The sequence below is a fragment of the Abrus precatorius genome, unplaced genomic scaffold, assembly GCF_003935025.1.
Source record: "Abrus precatorius isolate BTA unplaced genomic scaffold, Abrus_2018 Scaffold2, whole genome shotgun sequence".
NCBI classification, from domain to species: domain Eukaryota; kingdom Viridiplantae; phylum Streptophyta; class Magnoliopsida; order Fabales; family Fabaceae; genus Abrus; species Abrus precatorius.
Window position 1 is genome coordinate 29,634,656 of NW_020874362.1, and position 18,575 is coordinate 29,653,230.

The 18,575-nt window shown below is 32.9% G+C and overlaps 3 protein-coding genes across 3 annotated transcripts; 1 reads left to right on the forward strand and 2 right to left on the reverse strand.

Annotated features, from left to right (window-relative positions):
• Positions 1–4,854: 4,854 nt before the first annotated feature.
• LOC113859261 lies at positions 4,855–6,822 on the reverse strand. Its single transcript, XM_027492072.1, has 2 exons — positions 6,268–6,822; positions 4,855–5,037 (listed from the first exon to the last, which is right to left on the reverse strand). The coding sequence occupies exons 1-2, from the start codon at positions 6,796–6,798 to the stop codon at positions 4,948–4,950; spliced, it is 621 nt and encodes a 206-aa protein (XP_027347873.1). The 5' UTR covers positions 6,799–6,822; the 3' UTR covers positions 4,855–4,947.
• Positions 6,823–10,681: 3,859 nt separating this feature from the next.
• LOC113859788 (ethylene-responsive transcription factor ERN2-like) lies at positions 10,682–13,608 on the forward strand. Its single transcript, XM_027492476.1, has 3 exons — positions 10,682–11,651; positions 12,845–12,984; positions 13,573–13,608. The coding sequence occupies exons 1-3, from the start codon at positions 10,682–10,684 to the stop codon at positions 13,606–13,608; spliced, it is 1,146 nt and encodes a 381-aa protein (XP_027348277.1).
• A 1,653-nt stretch (positions 13,609–15,261) lies between these two features.
• LOC113858864 lies at positions 15,262–17,583 on the reverse strand. Its single transcript, XM_027491649.1, has one exon. It carries the CDS (start codon positions 17,216–17,218, stop codon positions 16,133–16,135), a length of 1,086 nt encoding a protein of 361 aa, XP_027347450.1. The 5' UTR covers positions 17,219–17,583; the 3' UTR covers positions 15,262–16,132.
• Positions 17,584–18,575: the final 992 nt, after the last annotated feature.

Here is an 18,575-nt window from a genome sequence, read left to right on the forward strand (position 1 = left end):
AGCTACACGAAGGGTGACTTGGGTACGTTGTTATAGGGTCCCTTTGCATGCTTAGGGTGAATTATTCTTCCGTAAGTTGGTTTCTTTGCTTGGTGATTTTATCCAGATAGACCATGTCACGACAGAAAAGCAGCGATTGAATTATGTGATGATACAATTAGGTACTACCATTGTTGAGCTTGTCAAGCAAAATATTACAATGAAAGTCAATGATCGTTTTTACTATAGTCATGCTTGAAGAGCATGCCTGTATGTTGTAGCTGCAATAAAGGAAAGCGTGGCTAACTCTTCTAAGGATGGCAATGACTCATTTGAGGTTAGTTCAATGAAGTTGAAAGCGTTGGATAACTATTCTAGTGAAGAGGAGAGTGTGCTACAAGGTGATATCAGAGGTAAGGGTTGTTTGGTTGATTTTGTGATTAGGGGTGAAGTGTTAGTGTCAGCAAAAAGGTGTTTAGTGGATGAGGGTTTAGGGGCTGGTGGTATGGATACTATAGGTCCGGTGGTGGTTATCTGTGATATTGTGAATAAGCCTTCTGAAAATGTGAAGAGAGGAGTCCCAATAGCAAAAGATGGATTAAATTTATCAGATCCGTTTGGATTAGACGCATTGATTTGGAAAAATCCAGAATCAAGGAGTAAGGAGGCAATTGGGACAACGCAAGTCAACCCCTTTCAATCAAAAGCTTGTATTGTGAAAGAGAGGGTCAACGTGCTCGAATCCCTTTGGAGGGCACGCTCTGTGAAAAGTAGTCGTCATAAGAGTGCAATTTTTATAGACCCCTACAAAAAAACCTTAGGGATCATAGTAGAGAAGCGTCAATGTCATCGCAACTTAGAAGAAAGGTATCACTAGCTGATGAAATCTCGACTAATGCTTCTGAGGGCTCCTGCAGATTGTGATGATAAGTTGTGGCGTCGAGGTTATTAGACATTGGTAAGAAGGTTGGTATGGTCGTACATAGGAACGATGAGCATGTTCGAGAGAAATTGATTGAGATGGAGGTATGTGACAGAACGACTAGGAAAGAACATGGGGTTCACTTTAGTTCTAAATGAAGGTTGGCTCATTTAATTGTCGATGGCTAGAGAGTAAGGTGAAGCAAAAGAAAGTGTGTGAGATTGCTTGCTCTGAAGGTCTGGAGTTTTTGGCAATTCAGAAAACAAAACTTGAGACATGTAATCGCAAGTTATGTGTGCGTCTGTGGGATTCTGTGGATTTTGATTGGATTGCCTTTCCCTCCGTTGGTAGAAGCGAGGGTATGCTTTCACTTTGGGATGCTTTCAAAGGTAAAATATTTTTCTCTTTTTATGGTACTGGATTCTTTGGTGTTTGCTTGCAGGTATTGACTACTAGGAACCTATGTGTTGTGGTGAATGTCTATGCATCATGTAGATTAAGTGAGAAGAGAAAGTTATGAGATGATTTACTCATGACAAGAAGGGGTTTTGGCAAATTTATATGGTGTATATTAGGTGACTTTAATGTTGTGAGACAGGTGAAAGAGAGGAAGGGTTGTCAGGCAAACCATGGTATCTCTAAAAGGGATGGCTTCAATTCTTTTATTCAGGAAATGAAACTTGTAGATCTTTCACTTGTGGATAAGAAATTTACATGATAAGGGAGGATGCTTCTATGATCAGCAGGCTAGATAGAGTCCTTATTTCTAGTTCCTGATTTGATTATTGGGAGATGGTTTTATTCAGGTTCTGAGTAGATATGTGTTTGATCATTGTCCCATTATTCTAAAGTACAAAGTGGTTAACTGGGATCTGAAGCTATTTAGATTTAACAATTGTTGGCTGACTCATAAGGGAGTTGTGGAGGTGGTGGAGGAAGTGTAGAAAAGAGATATTAACCTTCTATGGGTTGCCCAAAGGGCTAGCCAGAGGTTGTGAAATGTTAAGATTGCATTGAAAAAATGGAATATTGAGGTGTTTGAAAATGTTGATAAGGTATTTTTGATTTGACAACTGAGGTGAGCTTGATTGATAATAAAAATTCTGTGATGGAACTTTACGATGTGGAGAAGGAGCATCAATAGATATTGGTGGGTGATATTTGGAAGGCTAGGAAAAATAGAGAGAGTCTTATAACCCAAAAAGCTCAGATGCGATAAGGGAAGAATGGTGATTTAAAGACAAAGTTCTTTCATTTGTGTGTTAACAAAAAGAGGCAACAAAATAATATATATATATATATATATATATATATATATATATATATATATATATACGTTTTTTTAAGGAGGAAGTGAGGAGGATGATTTTGGAGTATGAGAGGGATAAAAGTTTGAGGCTTGATAGTTTTAATTTTGTGTTTTTTAAGAGGTTTTGAGAAGTGATCAAGGAAAAAGTGATGGGTATGCTTATTGAATTTTTTAGAAATGGTAAATTACCTAGGTCCTTGTTATCCTACTTTGTAGCACTTGTGCCAAAAGTGTCTTGCCCACAACAGATATTTGATTTTTGACTTATCTCATTGTTAGGCTGCCTTTATAAGACTGTTTCCAAGCTTTTGGCAAATAGGTTGAAAGAGGTTCTGGATTCAATAATTTCAAAACAACAATCAGCCTTTATCCCGAGAAGAAATATGTTAGATAGTGTACTTGTGGCTAATGAGGCAGTTGATTATGTGCAGAGGCATAACAAGAGGTGTTTTGTGTTAAAACTTGATTATTAGAAGACTTATGATTCAGTGGAGTAGGGATATCTTTTGTTTATATTACGTAGCTTTGGATTTTTAGAAAAATAGGTCAATTGGAAGGAAACTTGTGTGTGTGGAGGTAGCTTATCAGCTTTAATTAATGATTGTCCTACATTGGAGATTCATATTGGGCGGAACCTAAAACAGGGGGATCCTCTTGCCCTTTTTCTTTTTCTTGTGGTAGAGAAAGGGTTAGAAATTCTTATGCGGAAGGCAGTGGGTTGTGGGTTGTTCTCTGGTGTGAAGATTGGGATAAGGGGATCGGATATTACTTTGCTACAGTTTACGGATGATACATTAATTCTGGGAGAGGCTTCGGTTTAAAACTTGTGGACTTTAAAAGCAGTATTGCGTAGCTTTGAGTTAATGTCAAGTATGAAAATTAACTTTCATAAAAGTTATGTATTGGGAATTAACACTAGTGATGACTTTGAAAACTTGGCTGCGGAGTTTCTACATTGTAATCTTGGTAATTTCCTATTAAAGTATTTCGAGTTACAGTTAGATGTTAACCTGAGGAAGCCTAGTGCATGGAAGGGTGTGTTCAAGGCTCCTAAGAAAAGGTTGGCGTCATGGAAGCATAGGTATTTATTGATTGGAGGTAGGGTGACTTTGATTAATGTCGTTCTTAATTCTATGTCATTGCACTCGTTATTCTTTTCTAAGGCGCTGAAGTCGGTGATAAAGGAGATTGTCACTATCCAGCGAAATTTTTTATGGAAAGGTGTTAAGGATAGATCTAAAATCCTCTACGTAAAATGGGAAACGGTTTGTAGACGCGAAAGAATGGTGGCTTGGATATTAGAAATGTGCAGTGGTTTAACTGGACGCTTCTTGGTAAATGGTTGTGGTGAGATGTTAATTATTCTAGTTCATTGTAGGTGTGGGTGTTGGAAGCTACATATGATAAATTAGCTTCTTCTATTCAGCGTCCATCAGTCCAAAATAGATGTTCTTTGTGGTAACGTGATTTATTGGAGGTTATTCATCAAAGAAATTTATGGCTAGATGAGAAGTTGGATAGGAATGTGGGTGCAGGTTTGCACACTCTTTTTTGGAGTGATAAGTGGGTAGGTGGGGTGTGATTATGTGAAGCATTTTTGTGATTATTTGTGGTGACGAGGAATGTTGAATCTTGTGTATTGGAGAATAGTTTTCATGATGACACTAGGTGGGTTTGAAATGTTAGTTGCCAAAGAAGACTCTTTCAACATGAGATCTCAAGCTTTAATATTTTGTTGGAGCTTGTGGATAAAGTTTCTATTAAGGTACTACAAGAAGATAAATGGGTATTGAGAGTAAATTCTTCGTGTTGTTATTCAGTGCAATCTGCATATTTATTACTATTTGAACTTCTTGGTGGTCCTAATAGTATAGATCAATATACGGCTGACGCCTTGCAGAGACTATGGAGAGAGAATGTCTCTCTTAAGTGTCTGGTATTTTCTTGACAATTGTTATTGAATGCATTTCCTTGTAAAGGTTTGCGGATTGATCATGGTGTTCAAATTGATGATATAACTTGTTGCTTCTGTCATAGTTTAGAGAAACTTCCAACTCATTTGTTTTTAATGTGCTCAATTTCATCTCAAATCTGGCACTTTACTGCGTGTTGACTTGAATTCTCACTAGTTTTGCCTTCAAATTTTTTGACTTACTTGCTTTCTTAAGTTGATATTAGTTGTAGTAAAAGAGAAGGAATATATTTATTAATTATTTGGGTAAGTACAATGTGATTTTTGTGGTTACATAAAAATAGAATTGTATTTTCCAATAGTATTTTGGATGAGAGAGAAGTTTTATATTCTATTATTCTGAGGTCGTGGAAATGACTATCACTTGTTAGTAAGGGAGAAACTATTTTGTTAGCTGAAATGACTTTAAATGGCATAATCAATAATGAGAGTGACACAGGATTTCAGAAAAGAAAATCAACAACTGAAAGTAATTACATTTATTTAGGGTCATATTATTATCACTTGCCTGTCTTATAATAACTCGCATTGCCCGTTGGAGTGGTTTTCTAACAAATGGTTAAATACATGCTTATGTTACATTTTATTAAACCAGATATGATCAATAAGAATACAACTATAACTATATAGTAAATGGTTATATATATATATATATATATATATGCAAGTGTTCAGTTTCAAGCTCGTATATGCTTTGCAATACATAGTCAAAGTCAATAATGGAAAATTTGCATCACCCTCATCGATTCTGCAATAGCAATGTAATTAGTCGTTGATTCGATGCACCGGAACCTTGCGACGTGATGACAGCACTTCATTTAATTGTGCAATTCGAAGTAAGAGTTGCCCAATTTTCTGCATCAGGGTAATGCTTTCCATGTTACTACTTCGATTTTCAAAAGAAAAATGATCATCATGCAATTAAATATGTACAGCTACAAATACCAGACCTTCATTTAATTAGTTACTAGCTGCAAAAAAAAACTACATTTGATATGAAGAACATCAGGATAAAAGTCAAGAAATTAGTGTATCAATGAAGATGGACACACCTTAAACCAGAGAAGAGAAAGATTCCTTTAAAATGAGTTTGTATTTAGAATAAATACGTATGTGTATAATAAGGACGATAAAAAAAAATTATTTTGTTATAATTATTTTCAGTATAAAAAGTTGCTTAGTATAAATATTCTTAAGAAAAACTAAATTGTTAGTATTAATATTTTGAGTTTATGCAAACAATATCAAATAATACCATTAGTATATAATATTTTAAGTACATTAGTAATTCATAAATGTTAGCTGTTGCATTATTTATTAATATAGACCTTTAAAGTCATTATTAATAATTTATTTTTTGTTAAACAAAAATTTTATTATTGAAAGTTATTCTAATACTTAACAATTTTTTTGTCAATACATAATTTTTCTGCAGTGTCTATTATAGACTGTGAAAAAAATAATAACTTATTTTTTAAAAAAAATTATCTACAATCAATCAAGAGTTCAATTTTAGTACACTATATTATTCTTTGCACTATTAAATAATTATAATACACTATAAATATTACTTTCAAATAAATTATTATAAAAGGGAATAATTTTTAGTTAAGAAATGAAAAATAAAAATATTTTATAAGTAAACAATTAGTTAACAACACCCTTCTATTAATATGATAATTTATAATTGAGTACTATCAATGTATTTTAATTAAATTCATTGAATAAATATTTAGTAATAAGTTATTTAATGAAAATATAATTAAAAAATTTATGTATTAATTTTTAACATCTAAACATAGATTAATTAACATTTAATCATTAAAAAATTATAATATCCCCATGATAAAGAAGACACTGAAAACCATCATATAAAATTAATTATGTATACAGAAAATTGCTCAAAAGAAAATATTTAATAACTGTGACAAATGAGAATAGTAAATTAATATGAAAGATATTAATTTTTCACAGAAAAATAATTTCTCTCTTAAAAGCAACTTTGGAGAATGGTAGAAATGGAGATAGTGATGCACTTCCACTATGCTAATTTTACGTCAGTAAATAGAAAGATGTTATACTCACCTCATCTTTCTCTCTAAGAAGATAAACCCAATGATCCACGCTCTTCCGACGACGCTGTCGAATTCCCACGTAAACTAACGACACAAACACCGCCGCCACCACCGCAGCTCCGGTGACATACTTAAATGACCAAAACACCCCGGCATACATTCCCCAATTACTAACCTTGGAAGCCACCCTAACCACTTTAGCTCTCACAGCCTCCAATCTCAGCTTCAACAGCTTCTTCCCTTCATTCGCCACCCGCACCCGCCAATCTGACGGCGGAGGCGCGGGCACTTCGTCCTCTTCACTCACCGAACTAGACGACGCCGTTAAGGTCGAGGAAGTTCCATCTTCGGAGTCTATCAACATTGTTGGAACGATTTGTAACGAGTCTTCGTGATGGGTGGGACTTGAGTCGTTCGTGGAAGAATATTGGCCACCCTCTTGAAGCTCAACCTCAAGGTAGTTTTCGTTGATCACCACTGTGTTCCATTCAGAGATTTCGGGAATTTGTTGCCACTCGTGAATGTCCTCTGTGTACTCCATGCTCCCAGTTCTCGCTTAGAACTAACTGGTCTCGTGAAGAGTTTCTGCATGTCTCAATCTTACTTGATAAATATCTTAGATGAAAAAATATCTTTGCTTGAATTTTAAATTTTGATTTTTTTTATTTTACACTCTTATTATTGGATAAAATAAATTGGTGCCTTACATTTCGAGGATATGGTGGGCCAGGGCTTTCATCTGAAAGTATCTTCCAAGTAACCCAAAAATGGATGAATGTTTAGTTTCTATGGTATAATATTTTGATTCAAAAATCGAAATTGCTTTATTTTTTGCATATGTTTTCAAGCTGGAGAGCAAGTACTCTGTACATGAGAGGAGTTGAGTCTTCTTCAAATTGTTCTATGGATGCAACTTGAACCGTAGAGGTGTTCAAGTATCTCTTGAAGTGCTAACGGGAGTGTGATTATATTATATATACTTGTTGAGAATTGGGAAGAGTTATAAGAAAATTAAAATATAAAGAAGTTTTGTCCCATACAATTATAGTTAAATCTTAACTTCATTTATTGTGATCCCGTTTGTTGAAATTACACTGTGATTAGTGATTTTTCGAAGAGAAATGCTTAGTACGAAAAACATTTCGGCGAACTACAAGAGCACACCAGTTTGATCAAATTATATATATATATAACTAAAATCTAACATCTGCAAGAACTATCCTGAATGAGCTGTGATAGCTTAATTTAACTGATATTTACATCGTTCAATGATTTATGAGACATAAAGTGAGAATATGTGGATTCAAATCATGTGATATACTTTGTTCCTATTTTCTCTCTCTTTTATATCCTTTCAGCCAATTTTTTCATTTAAATAATGACATATAGATATTCTTTTCAATGATAAAGAATTCTTATTAAATATGTATTATTAAATTTAAATAAATTAAGATTTATGTATCATTTAATTGAAAAGCTTAATAAAAAATATATAAAGAATTTGATTTAATCTTTGTTCTCAATTAATTATAATAATTTTTTATTATTTAATAAATCGATTAATGCACCCAAAGTTTATGCAAATATTTATAAACGAATATTATGGTAAAAAATCAATTAAAATACATTAATAGTATAAAATAATGCTGATGGGAGTACAGTTATCAAACCAATTATTAGACGTAACAATGGCTATATTTAAACTTGCGAAGGTGGAGATATATTATTCCTCATGGGCATGGCTTCCATTTCAAATACATTGGATTAATTTTTTCTAGAGTAAACTCCCATTCTAATTTTTGAAGTTATAAATGTTAGTTATTTTAGTTTCTAACTTCACTAAATTCTTACTTTAACTTTTAACTTTACTGAAATGTTATATTTTAATTTTTTATATAAAATAATATAAAAAATTAAATGAAATAGAACAATTAAAGTTTTTTTTTTTAAACTTTTGACAAAATCAATTTTCTGTCGCTAATTTTTATCTGATTTTTGTCCCATCAATTTCTTGAATTATCTTAAGCAAAGACTTTATTAGTTTCCTATTAAACTAACTTGTTAGATTTTTCTATAACTATGGACATGACAAATAAATTTTCAACTTATTATCAATTGGATCAGTATTTGTCTATTTGAGGAATTTATGATGACAACGGAAACTAAAATATGTTATTCTTTGTGAAATAATGAATTGAAACCAAAAGTTAAATTTAAATTTGTAGAGACAAAAGAAAATTAAATCAGATAAAAAAATAAAGATAGATATAGTTTTTTTGTTTTAAAATTATTAAAATCCTCAAATATTACTCAATATCATGATAGTGTCATCTTATGATAATAATAAAAAAAAAAAAAAAACCAATAACTTGAGATGATCCATGAAATTATTCATACAAAATAATAAAACAATAAAGTGTATGATAAATGAGAAACTAAAGTGTGCAAACTGGTCCACTTATTAACGTTCATGAAGGCTTAAAACGAACTCTAAATATTAATTTGTTTATAAGGAATAGAAAATTTTAGGAAAAAAATTATAATTTTATTTATTTTTTGAAAAATATTTAAGATGAAAAAAGTACTTATTAATTAATATAATCAGTTTTTATTTAACATTTGCTTAGGTGTAGCTTATTAAAATAAATTTTCTTAGTTTGTTTAAATCAATTTTATTATAAATTTATAAGTTTGGATACACTTTTGTATAAGTACTTATAAGAGAAGAAAATGAGAAGATAAAACAAATAAATTTTCTTTCATAAATTAAAATCAACTTATAAATCTCATATTTTAAAGAAATAAAAAAGGGAAATTCTAAAAAAAATAGAAAAACTTAAATTAATTCTTACTTACAGAAAAGGAGATTTTTTATTTTTTTTATTTTTTTCTTGTAAGTATTTATTAAAAAATTAATTTAATGTTTCATATTATAAAAATTTATTAAATAATTACTTCATTAAATTTTTTAATAATTTTTATTAAGTTGGAGCAACTCCCCGTTGGTTAATCAACATGTTCAATAATAAATATAAAACAAATAAAATTGAAAAAAAAATTGACCCTAATCCAAATCAAAGAGGTTGTTTTTTTTCTAAAATAATGATAAAAAAAAATATTCTTAAGTGTTAGTTTTAGAAATATAGTTTAAAGTAATAGTTAATACTTAAAATAAATTCATAAACTAAGATTTCTAAAACTACATAATTCACATGAATTTATTTGACTGCAATTTGAATTGTTAATTTTTATTTTAGAAAAACAAAAAAAACAAAATAAGACGCATTTTCTTAATTAAAAAATCTAATCACTCGATAGATTACTATTATTTATAAGTAATCATTTTTTATTATAAAAATATTATTAATAAGTTCGTTATTGACTTATGGGTAGACCTGCTTTAGTTAAGTGGGGCCTGTCTGCAAACAAATTTTATCAGAGTTAAATAGTGCTTCGTATCAGATTTCATTGGATCTCATCGTACAAGCATCATGCTATGGTATATGCTTTTATGACTGATAAAGGGTGATCTCTACAAGGCTTGTGACATTGACAAAGGGTTCTTATGCCGGAAATTAATCTCATTTTATTATCTAAAGAAAGTCCAACTCAAAAATCTGCTACAAGAACAAACGCCCCACTCATGGACAGCATATTATAGGAAGAATATGGGTGTACCAAATCTGTTCTATAGCGGAACAGATACTGTAATGTTTAAAGATAAACTGAGAGAAGGAAAATGATACATTTTTCCTTATCTACTAACTATTTGGATTAAAAAGGGGAAAGGACATTTGGAAATTTTGAAATCCTAATTTAATATTTTGCTTCTCATCTGTTTTTCCTCCATCTAATTCAGATAAATTTTCTCTAAGTCCAGCCTACACAACATAAGGTTTCTGTTAAAAAAATTCTACATTTATTATTAAAAGGTTTTCTATATGCAAAGAGAAAAATCACCTCCTCAAGGCTATTAGTGGATAAAAGATACAGTCTACAATCTTTAATTACTATACAACCGAATGGAATAATATTCATTTTCATTTAAAATCTCTAATTTTTAGTTTATATCTTTAAGCTCTGGTTACTGATTACATGCTTGTGTTCCAATAGTTTCTAGTTACCGAGTGCAAGAGTCAGTTAATGCAAAAGTTAGTTTCCTTGTGAAACACAAATCTAGTAATTATCTCCCTTGGAATGAAAAGGAAAGCTATGTACGGTTCTGAAGCCTTTGTTTAAGAAAAAAAATAAAGTAAAATAGTGAAAGCCGAATTGGACATAGAACACAAGGGAAGCTACAAGCATTAGCAGCCTCCAAAGATCTCACTCTCAACTGAAGAGCTTCCGCTCACTGTACTATAAATGCGTGTTATCCCCTATGCTACTAGGTACCAAAAGCAAAACCAAGGCTTTTGAATATGAAGATGGTGAACAAGAAAAAGAAAAGGGAAGGTAAAGGAGGACAAAACAAAAGTGAAGGGAATAAAATTGAATGGGAACAACTAAGAGAGGAGGCAGCATCAGTAGCTGCTGTTCTACTTGGAGCAAGAAGAGCCAAAAAACGTTACATTGGGGTGCGTCAAAGGCCTTCGGGAAGATGGGTGGCTGAAATCAAAGACACCATTCAGAACATTAGACTATGGTTAGGAACTTATGACACTGCTGAAGATGCTGCTAGAGCTTATGATGAAGCAGCTCGTTTGCTTAGAGGTGCCAACACTCGCACAAACTTCTTTCTATGCCAATCTTCCCATTCTGTTCCTGCTCTTCCTCCAAAGATTGCCAAACTCCTCCTTCTTAGGCTCAAAGCTAGAAGCATTGCCTCTTCTTGCATGGTTACTACTCCTTTTCCTATTAACCACTTTGAGCAAGAAACAGAAGCAGACCCAGAACCTCATTTTCATCACCAAATAAAAGAACAGCACTTTGAGAATCTTCTAGATATGGCAGGAAATGGGGTTGTTGCTGAAGGTTGTGATGGTGCTCGTTCTGATTCTTCTACCATAACTACTTGTGACATCAGCTGTGGAACTAAAGAAGAAAATTGTAACCAAGAGGGTAGTAGGGAGGATTTCAGATTGGGGTATCATTGTGTTAACAGTGTTGGTGATGAAAACAATCAGATTATGAGGCCTAAAGGAGAGTTTGAAGTCTGTGATGTTGAGATCATGGACTTGCAGTTTTTGGATTCTGGCGGGTCATTGAGTTACTCTTTTTCTCCATTTGAGATAGCAGAGGAGATGATGGGACCAATGGAGGAAGAGAAATATGATGTGGATGATTCAACATTGCTTAGAGAAACTTTCAGGATGAAGTATGAACGTAAATTCTCAGCTTGTCTTTACACCATAATTGGGGTGTCTGAGTGTTTGAGGCTACAAGTTGGACCAGAAAGTGGAAAGGAATTATAAAATATTTTAGGATGGGAACTGTGACATTACCAGAATAAAGATACCACCAAAGAGGAATAAAATGAAGAGACATATCAATAGCAAGGGTGGATCACGGATGACATTCTTGATTTTCAATCTAGCAAGAATATAAAATTGGAATAGGATAGGTTATTTTTTTCACTTATTACAGTAGAGGATGACATCTGAGCCCGTATTTTTTAGTTTCATTACAAATAAAAGCTTATGCCGTTCTGCTATATGATCAATGGATTTCTTCCCTATAAATTCTCGAACCTTTCCTCAAGATGTTACAATACCGCTCTTGTCGGAAGTTTGGAAATTGAAACAACCACAAAATGTTTATATTCAGCAAAAGAATCATGATTTACATTTTGGCTGAAGAAAATATGAATATGAAAAGCTTTGATAGTGTTTATTAGAATAGAGAATTCCGTTTGAAACCAGAAAATAAGCATCTCGAAGAGTATAAAGTGATACAAATATGGGAGAGGATAGAATAAGTTTTAGCTACCATGCTTCTAGACAAAGCCCCCAGGGGATATAATCTTTGCGCAATATCTTCAAAATGGAAATATTCATCTATAAAAACTTTTCAAGATTCTTTTTTTGGCAATATGGAATTCAAGCCATTAGCCGAAAAAATATTTCAGGATTTTGAAACCCTTCAAAATCCATAAGGTTGGATTACAAATGAAAAGAAAGACCTACCATTGTAACAGAACTACATATATATATATATATATGTATATATATATGTATATATATATATATTACCGTGGGTTACATATGCTTTTTATATCCCTACAAAATTAACAAATTTTGGTACAGGTCCTTTCCCTTTTTTCATCCCCTGTTAATGTAAAATGTTTAGAATATCCTCGCCATTAATGGATCTTTGTTAGGTGTAAATTTTTCCAGCTAGCCTTCGTATCATCGTCTAAAGTCATGTAATTGTTTCGAGAGTAAAATAATTTTGTAATTAACATGCAAAATATGATGAGAAAAGGAAGTTAAAACGTGTGGTCACCATTGTAGAGAACCCATTTTCACCTGAGTCTCAGGGAACGGGTTTGAGAGTTTAAGTCTCGGGTTTTTAACGCAGCAAAGGAACTCCTGGTAGATGCGTGTTGTAGTAGGTGGTAGTTAAAGCCCATTGATACTATAATTGGACAGGGTGCATGTCAAAGAGGCACATGTTGAAGAGCGTAGCTAAGGTTGTGATTAGATTCACAAAGAAGAATATCTCTTTGAAGACAGTGATGGTGAATCTCCTTATAGAACTGGCTCTAAGACAAATTTTAAGACACCAGCTGGTATGTCTCTATATCAGTTAGTCTTTTGCATGGCTCGTTACCTCCCTATAGAACTGGAACATAAAGCATATATAGCCACGAAGTCCTTGAAATTTAATTGAAGAAAAAGTAGAGAGAATGGAGAGTTGCAAATGCATGAATAGGAAGAAGTTTGTCTCTACACATGAGAATGCAAGACCAAATAAGGAAAGAACCAAACAATGATTCGATAGATTCATTGTAAGGAAAAAAAAATTTGAGCCGGAGCAATTGATCATGCTCTTCAAAGAACCTTTCTTGATAAAGAAGTGCTTACGCATGGTGCCATTATTATAGAAGACTCGAACTCAAAGAAAAATTTCAAAGTCAATAGACAACGCTTTTAGCATTATTATTGTGGTGACTTTAGTGTAAGGCCTCTTTTAACTTTCATTATGCCCTTTGAGGCTTAGAACGTCTGCCTTGTGATATTAAAGCGCTATATGAGAAGCTGATAAGATAGTAACTCATTTGGTAGAGTCGTGCGTGTGTGTATGTAGGATTTTTAATAGTTAATTCAAGTTTGGTGTCTCTATGGATCTGATCCTCAATTTTGATATGATTCTGCAGGTTAAGCTTGGCGGTAATGAACCTAACACAGAATAATGAAAAGTAGTGGCTAAACTCCCAATTTTCCATAACATGTCAAGGAAATGATATATTATGTATTGTCACTGATAATTGTTCATATATACATCCAAAAGTAAAAGAATTTACGGGATCATGACTTCTTGTTTATGTGCAATTCAGCATGAACCATATCTCTTCAGAGAACTATTGTACATAGCTTTTAAAAACTAAAACTATTGCATTAGTACCTCATTTTTAGACTTAAGCAAAAATATCTCAGCTTTCACTAATCTTGGGTTGTTTTCGTCTTAATGGTCACAATTATATCAAACATTGATATGCGTATGTGTGCGGTGATTGTAACATGTTTTTGTGACCTTCATAGCAATTTTGTTCACATCTTAACAATCAAGTGCTTTTGTGCTGAGTTTGGAAATTGTGATGTGTGGCATCCACATGTATGAAGCTACAGCCATATACATGGAATTACGCTAAAGCTCACGCGTCTCTGCCATGATATAAAAGATGCGTACTTGTGTTTGCATGCCCACATGTTCCTAGAATGCAAAATCAGCATAGCTATGCTCAATCCTAACTCAGTAATAGACCAAGTCTCTCCACCGGCAACGCATGTTTCTATAGCATGTTATGAACGTAAATCCGCTTGAAAGATAGTAACAATGGTGCATTTCAGGTAACAAAACGTAATTCCGCTCAATTTGACCATAGCAAAGCCATCAGCATTTGAAATGTTGCTGTCAATCATGTGTTTTTATGCTGGTTTTGGGCATAGCTCTACTCTCAACACAAATCCACTGGCACATGTGTAATTTTGCTCAGAAACGGCCATAGTTATGCCAAGGCACTCGTACAAAAAATAAGATTTTTCAACAATTTTTGTTAGGATTAAACGTGGCAATGTCCACATTCAAATTCATTCGAAATTTACACTCCAACCTAGGATTAAAAACAAAATGAGTCAAGACATAAAACATTTAGAGCGAAAAAGATTATGCAAGATACCATAAAAGCCAAATAAACCTTGTAATTCTGCTATTCAGTTCAAAGAACTGAAATCCATGTGAAAGCTTTTTATAGGTTAGGTAAAAGAAGGAAAAACCAAAACTGGTGTTTGACAGAAATCACAAGAAATGGATTCCTATATATCCTTCCATTCATTTTTTTTTGTACCAAGTAGTATTACTCTTACATGTGCCATTAACCAAACCAATTAACCAAACCAACATTGGAATGAAATACCCTGCCTGCCTTATGAAACTGGCCTCAACTGCAGTATTGTTTGCTCTCTAATAGATCAACAAGTATGGTACCTCTAGTCTGATCATCCAGTGTAGTATAAGAAAGGTTCATGAAGGCAATTCAGAAGTCAGTAACTCGGTATCCATTTTGTTCAGCACATGTGTGCTTCAATTATTGATATAACTTAAGTATTCCAGTTCCAGCAAATGTTGCTTCTTTCACACAGAAGTAGAATCAACATTCTCACTTTTGTTGCAAATTGCAGGGGAAGATCACCAAGAGTGAAGAAAACAACTTTTTTGATGAGTTTAACAGATACTCACATATACAGAACTAGAAGGAAGAAGCAGTTAGGCACACGGAAACTAGAAAGATCACCCGATGCAAGTGAGGCAAAATAAAAGGTGAATCCCTTTGACAGTAATCTAAATAATGAGATTTTTTAATTCAAATGATCTTGGTATACATTTTCAAGAATCCACTTAGTACATACTGATTATATTCATTATATGTATAAAATTTAACAATAAATTCAAAATTGTAAAAGGCATTAAAGGCCATTGAATTACATAACAAACTTTGAAACACGACTGCATGTACTTCCCCTTGGTAGGTGGATTTGTAAACACCATCACAAGACAGCACTGAAGCTTGTGGCATGCCCTAGCCTTGAAAGACCCCTAATCTATTTAGAACAAAAGAGGAGAAACTTTCAAACATCAGGAGATATTTGTAAACAATGGAGGCAGAGAAAAGAACATAATTTAATACATTTGTCTTTCTCAATTGGTACAGACAAAGTGATGAGCATATAAGTCAAAATAAATTAACTGTAGTTCATTAATGGTTGAAACAAAAGATCAATAAAACATAAAATGTCCCAACGTTACCCTACACAGTATTAAGGTAGAAGCTTCCAAGAGATTGGTAGTAACTATGTGTCAACTGGGAACAATGAAAACATGCTTCAATTCAAATGAATTTCTTCTGTTTGTTTACAAAATATTATCTTTTCCACTGACACTGAAGAAAACAAAAACATTGATTACCCTGCTTTTAAGGTTTTCCATGCTTGTAAAATAACTAAAAGAAGCAATGTCCATGTATCTGAAATGAGATATCTCATTAAGGTAAAAGCCATTGGAAGTCATCCACCCTATATAGCTCTCGTATCCAATGTTCTGAGGAAGTATTGTTGCAAGGTTCCTCAATGGCAACACAGTTTGCCGGGACAACCTCTTACAGCTTGCCTCTTCATCTTATTAATTCAATTGATATAATCAATATCATGCTGTCAATGTCATTGAATGCCCATTGTTTCAGCAGAGATGGCCATAGTTTCTAAAATTGAGTTGCCTTCACCATCTGAGGTCACCATGCAAGAAGATCTACAACTGAAATAGAAAACTGCATTCATCATGGAATCTATAAGCATCACAAATGAATACATTACCACCAAGAGGGGTCCTTCCCACACTCTTGAAGATCCATCACCATAGCTCAGTGTCTTGACTCTGTGCTCAAACAAGCCCTCCACAAAGGCCATTCCTATCGTTGATCCAAGAAATATTAGCAAACCCACCTGAGTTTGACCCTTGATTAACATACTAGACCGCAGCATTGCCTGTGCCCCCGATACATCCTCCAGCACAGTGATCACCATTGCAATGTTGCAAATGATTATGGCATTGGCAAAGACGACAGAGAAAACTAGCCCAACCATCACTGCACAACACACAATGACATCCGGAGAAAACCCAAGAACAGCCAATGCACTGCAGAACGCGACAAGGAAAACACAAAACATGGTGACACAACCAACTACTACTGTACACACCCACATATAGGTCGAAAGGATCTTCCTCCAAAACTTGCCAACAATCACACAAAACTTGGAAGCATCAAACTTCTTCCTCGAATAAGTACAATCTACAGAATAGACAACCGCAGCTTTCGACAACAACAACAATGTAGCATACAAAGGAAAGCACATACCCGAAGAAATCACAGTTTCCGCAAAACGCTGGCAAGATTGTTTGATAATAGGTCTCAGAGGGAGACCACTAGTCTTAGCAACCAACATAAGCCTAACAGAAAGGTTCCTCACAATAGAATCATCCACTATTACATTAGACAAAAGCACAGCAGAAACAGGACAAATAAGCATAACAGTGATTGCCATGAAACCCCATGAATTAAACCTAAGAATCCTCACAGTCTCTCTTAGAATATCCAAAGCATTCATTGATTGGATTTGATAATTGTTATCACGATTAGATAGTTCCAACTCTAGACCCTGTTCTTGTAAAGGGGTTCCCCCGGATCCCTCTTTCCGAGTATGATCGGACCTAATCCTAGGAGAACAACCTCCACTAGAAATCTCCATTTTCTGACTTAAAAATAAAAAAAAGAAAGAATAATTATTTCATTGGAATTCAAGATTTGCACGAAGTTTGATTTGAAACCCAAGATCTGAACCAGCTAGATTAAGCTCGGAAACAATGAATGAAGAGGTGGGGTGTGATCAACGAGGGCGTTATGGGCAATGGAGGTTGGATAGAGAAGAATTGAAGAAAGAGAATGAGGGAATTGAGGCGATGCAGCACCTAGAAAATGGAGATGGGAATGAGACGCGTTGAAAAGGGTATAAAGTGTAGCATGAAGGTGGAGGCTAGAAGGGTTCCATGGAAGAAGAAAAGTGAGCATGAGAATGAGTGGGAGAGGAAGAAAGGGATTTGTTTGTAAGTGCTGAATTCGGTGTCCCTTACACAGTAACAGAGGAAGGGGTTGGAAGTCAGATTTGGATTCTTGCTCGGCACTGCTTAATAATAAAAATTCATATTCGGTTTAATTATAATCTTATTGTTTCAATTTGACACTTACTAACGTATTAACCGGTGCCATACACGAGTTGTTACCTATTATTTTTAAAATTTTATACATTTTAAATAAATAATAAAATAAATTAAAAATTTAAGAAACAATAAAATAATAACTATCTAACATAAATATAAAAATTAGTTTTTATCTATATTTTAAAATTATGTATCTAATAAGAATTATATATATATATATATATATATATATATATATATATTAACTTTCTTATTTACAAGAAAAGATAAATTTGAAAAATATATAACTATTTGGTACTAAAATTTTAAAATAATTATCATGATCAAAGAAAAACCTAAAAATCGCAACAAAGGAGAGTATAAAACTATATCCCCTGCCTACAGCAACTAAGAATAAAAAGTCATGTAAATGTAACTTGTTAAATAAAAATAAAAATAATAATTTTTTGACTTAAATAAATAAATAATATTTACAAATATATTTATTTTTAAAATTAGTATTTATAAAATTTTTTGATCGATTTTAGTCTTATAAAAATGTATTTTTTTAAAATAGTATTCAATGTTAATTAAGTATGGTTAAATAATAATTAAACAAGCAGTATTTTACGTAGTACTTATCACCTAGAATGTTAATTTTAAATATTATATAGGGCTTAAATAAGTAATGAGTCCTTAAAAAATATATTCTTTTAGAATTAGTCTCTATTATATTTTTATTTTTATTTTATTTTAGTAAAAATTTTAATTTTTTAAAAATAAATCATATAATTATCTCTTAAATTAACATTTTTTATTTAGGTAGCATATTCCACTTCATTTCTCTTAAGAATATTTGCTATTAGATAAATGTTATTTGAAATAAAAATATCATTTTACAAGAAGAAT

What these genes read in the sequence shown, in the direction of transcription:
- LOC113859261 (XM_027492072.1), bottom strand. Translation starts at nt 6,798, where the DNA reads ATGGAGTACACAGAGGACATTCACGAGTGGCAACAAATTCCCGAAATC. An exon ending in TTCTTAGAGAGAAAGATGAG is followed by an intron (nt 5,038 to 6,267) that starts GTGAGTATAACA and finishes ACCCTGATGCAG; the next exon opens with AAAATTGGGCAACTCTTACT.
- LOC113859788 (XM_027492476.1), top strand. Translation starts at nt 10,682, where the DNA reads ATGGTGAACAAGAAAAAGAAAAGGGAAGGTAAAGGAGGACAAAACAAA. An exon ending in GCTACAAGTTGGACCAGAAA is followed by an intron (nt 11,652 to 12,844) that starts GTGGAAAGGAAT and finishes ATAATTGGACAG; the next exon opens with GGTGCATGTCAAAGAGGCAC. An exon ending in AAATTTTAAGACACCAGCTG is followed by an intron (nt 12,985 to 13,572) that starts GTATGTCTCTAT and finishes ATGATTCTGCAG; the next exon opens with GTTAAGCTTGGCGGTAATGA.
- LOC113858864 (XM_027491649.1), bottom strand. Translation starts at nt 17,218, where the DNA reads ATGGAGATTTCTAGTGGAGGTTGTTCTCCTAGGATTAGGTCCGATCAT.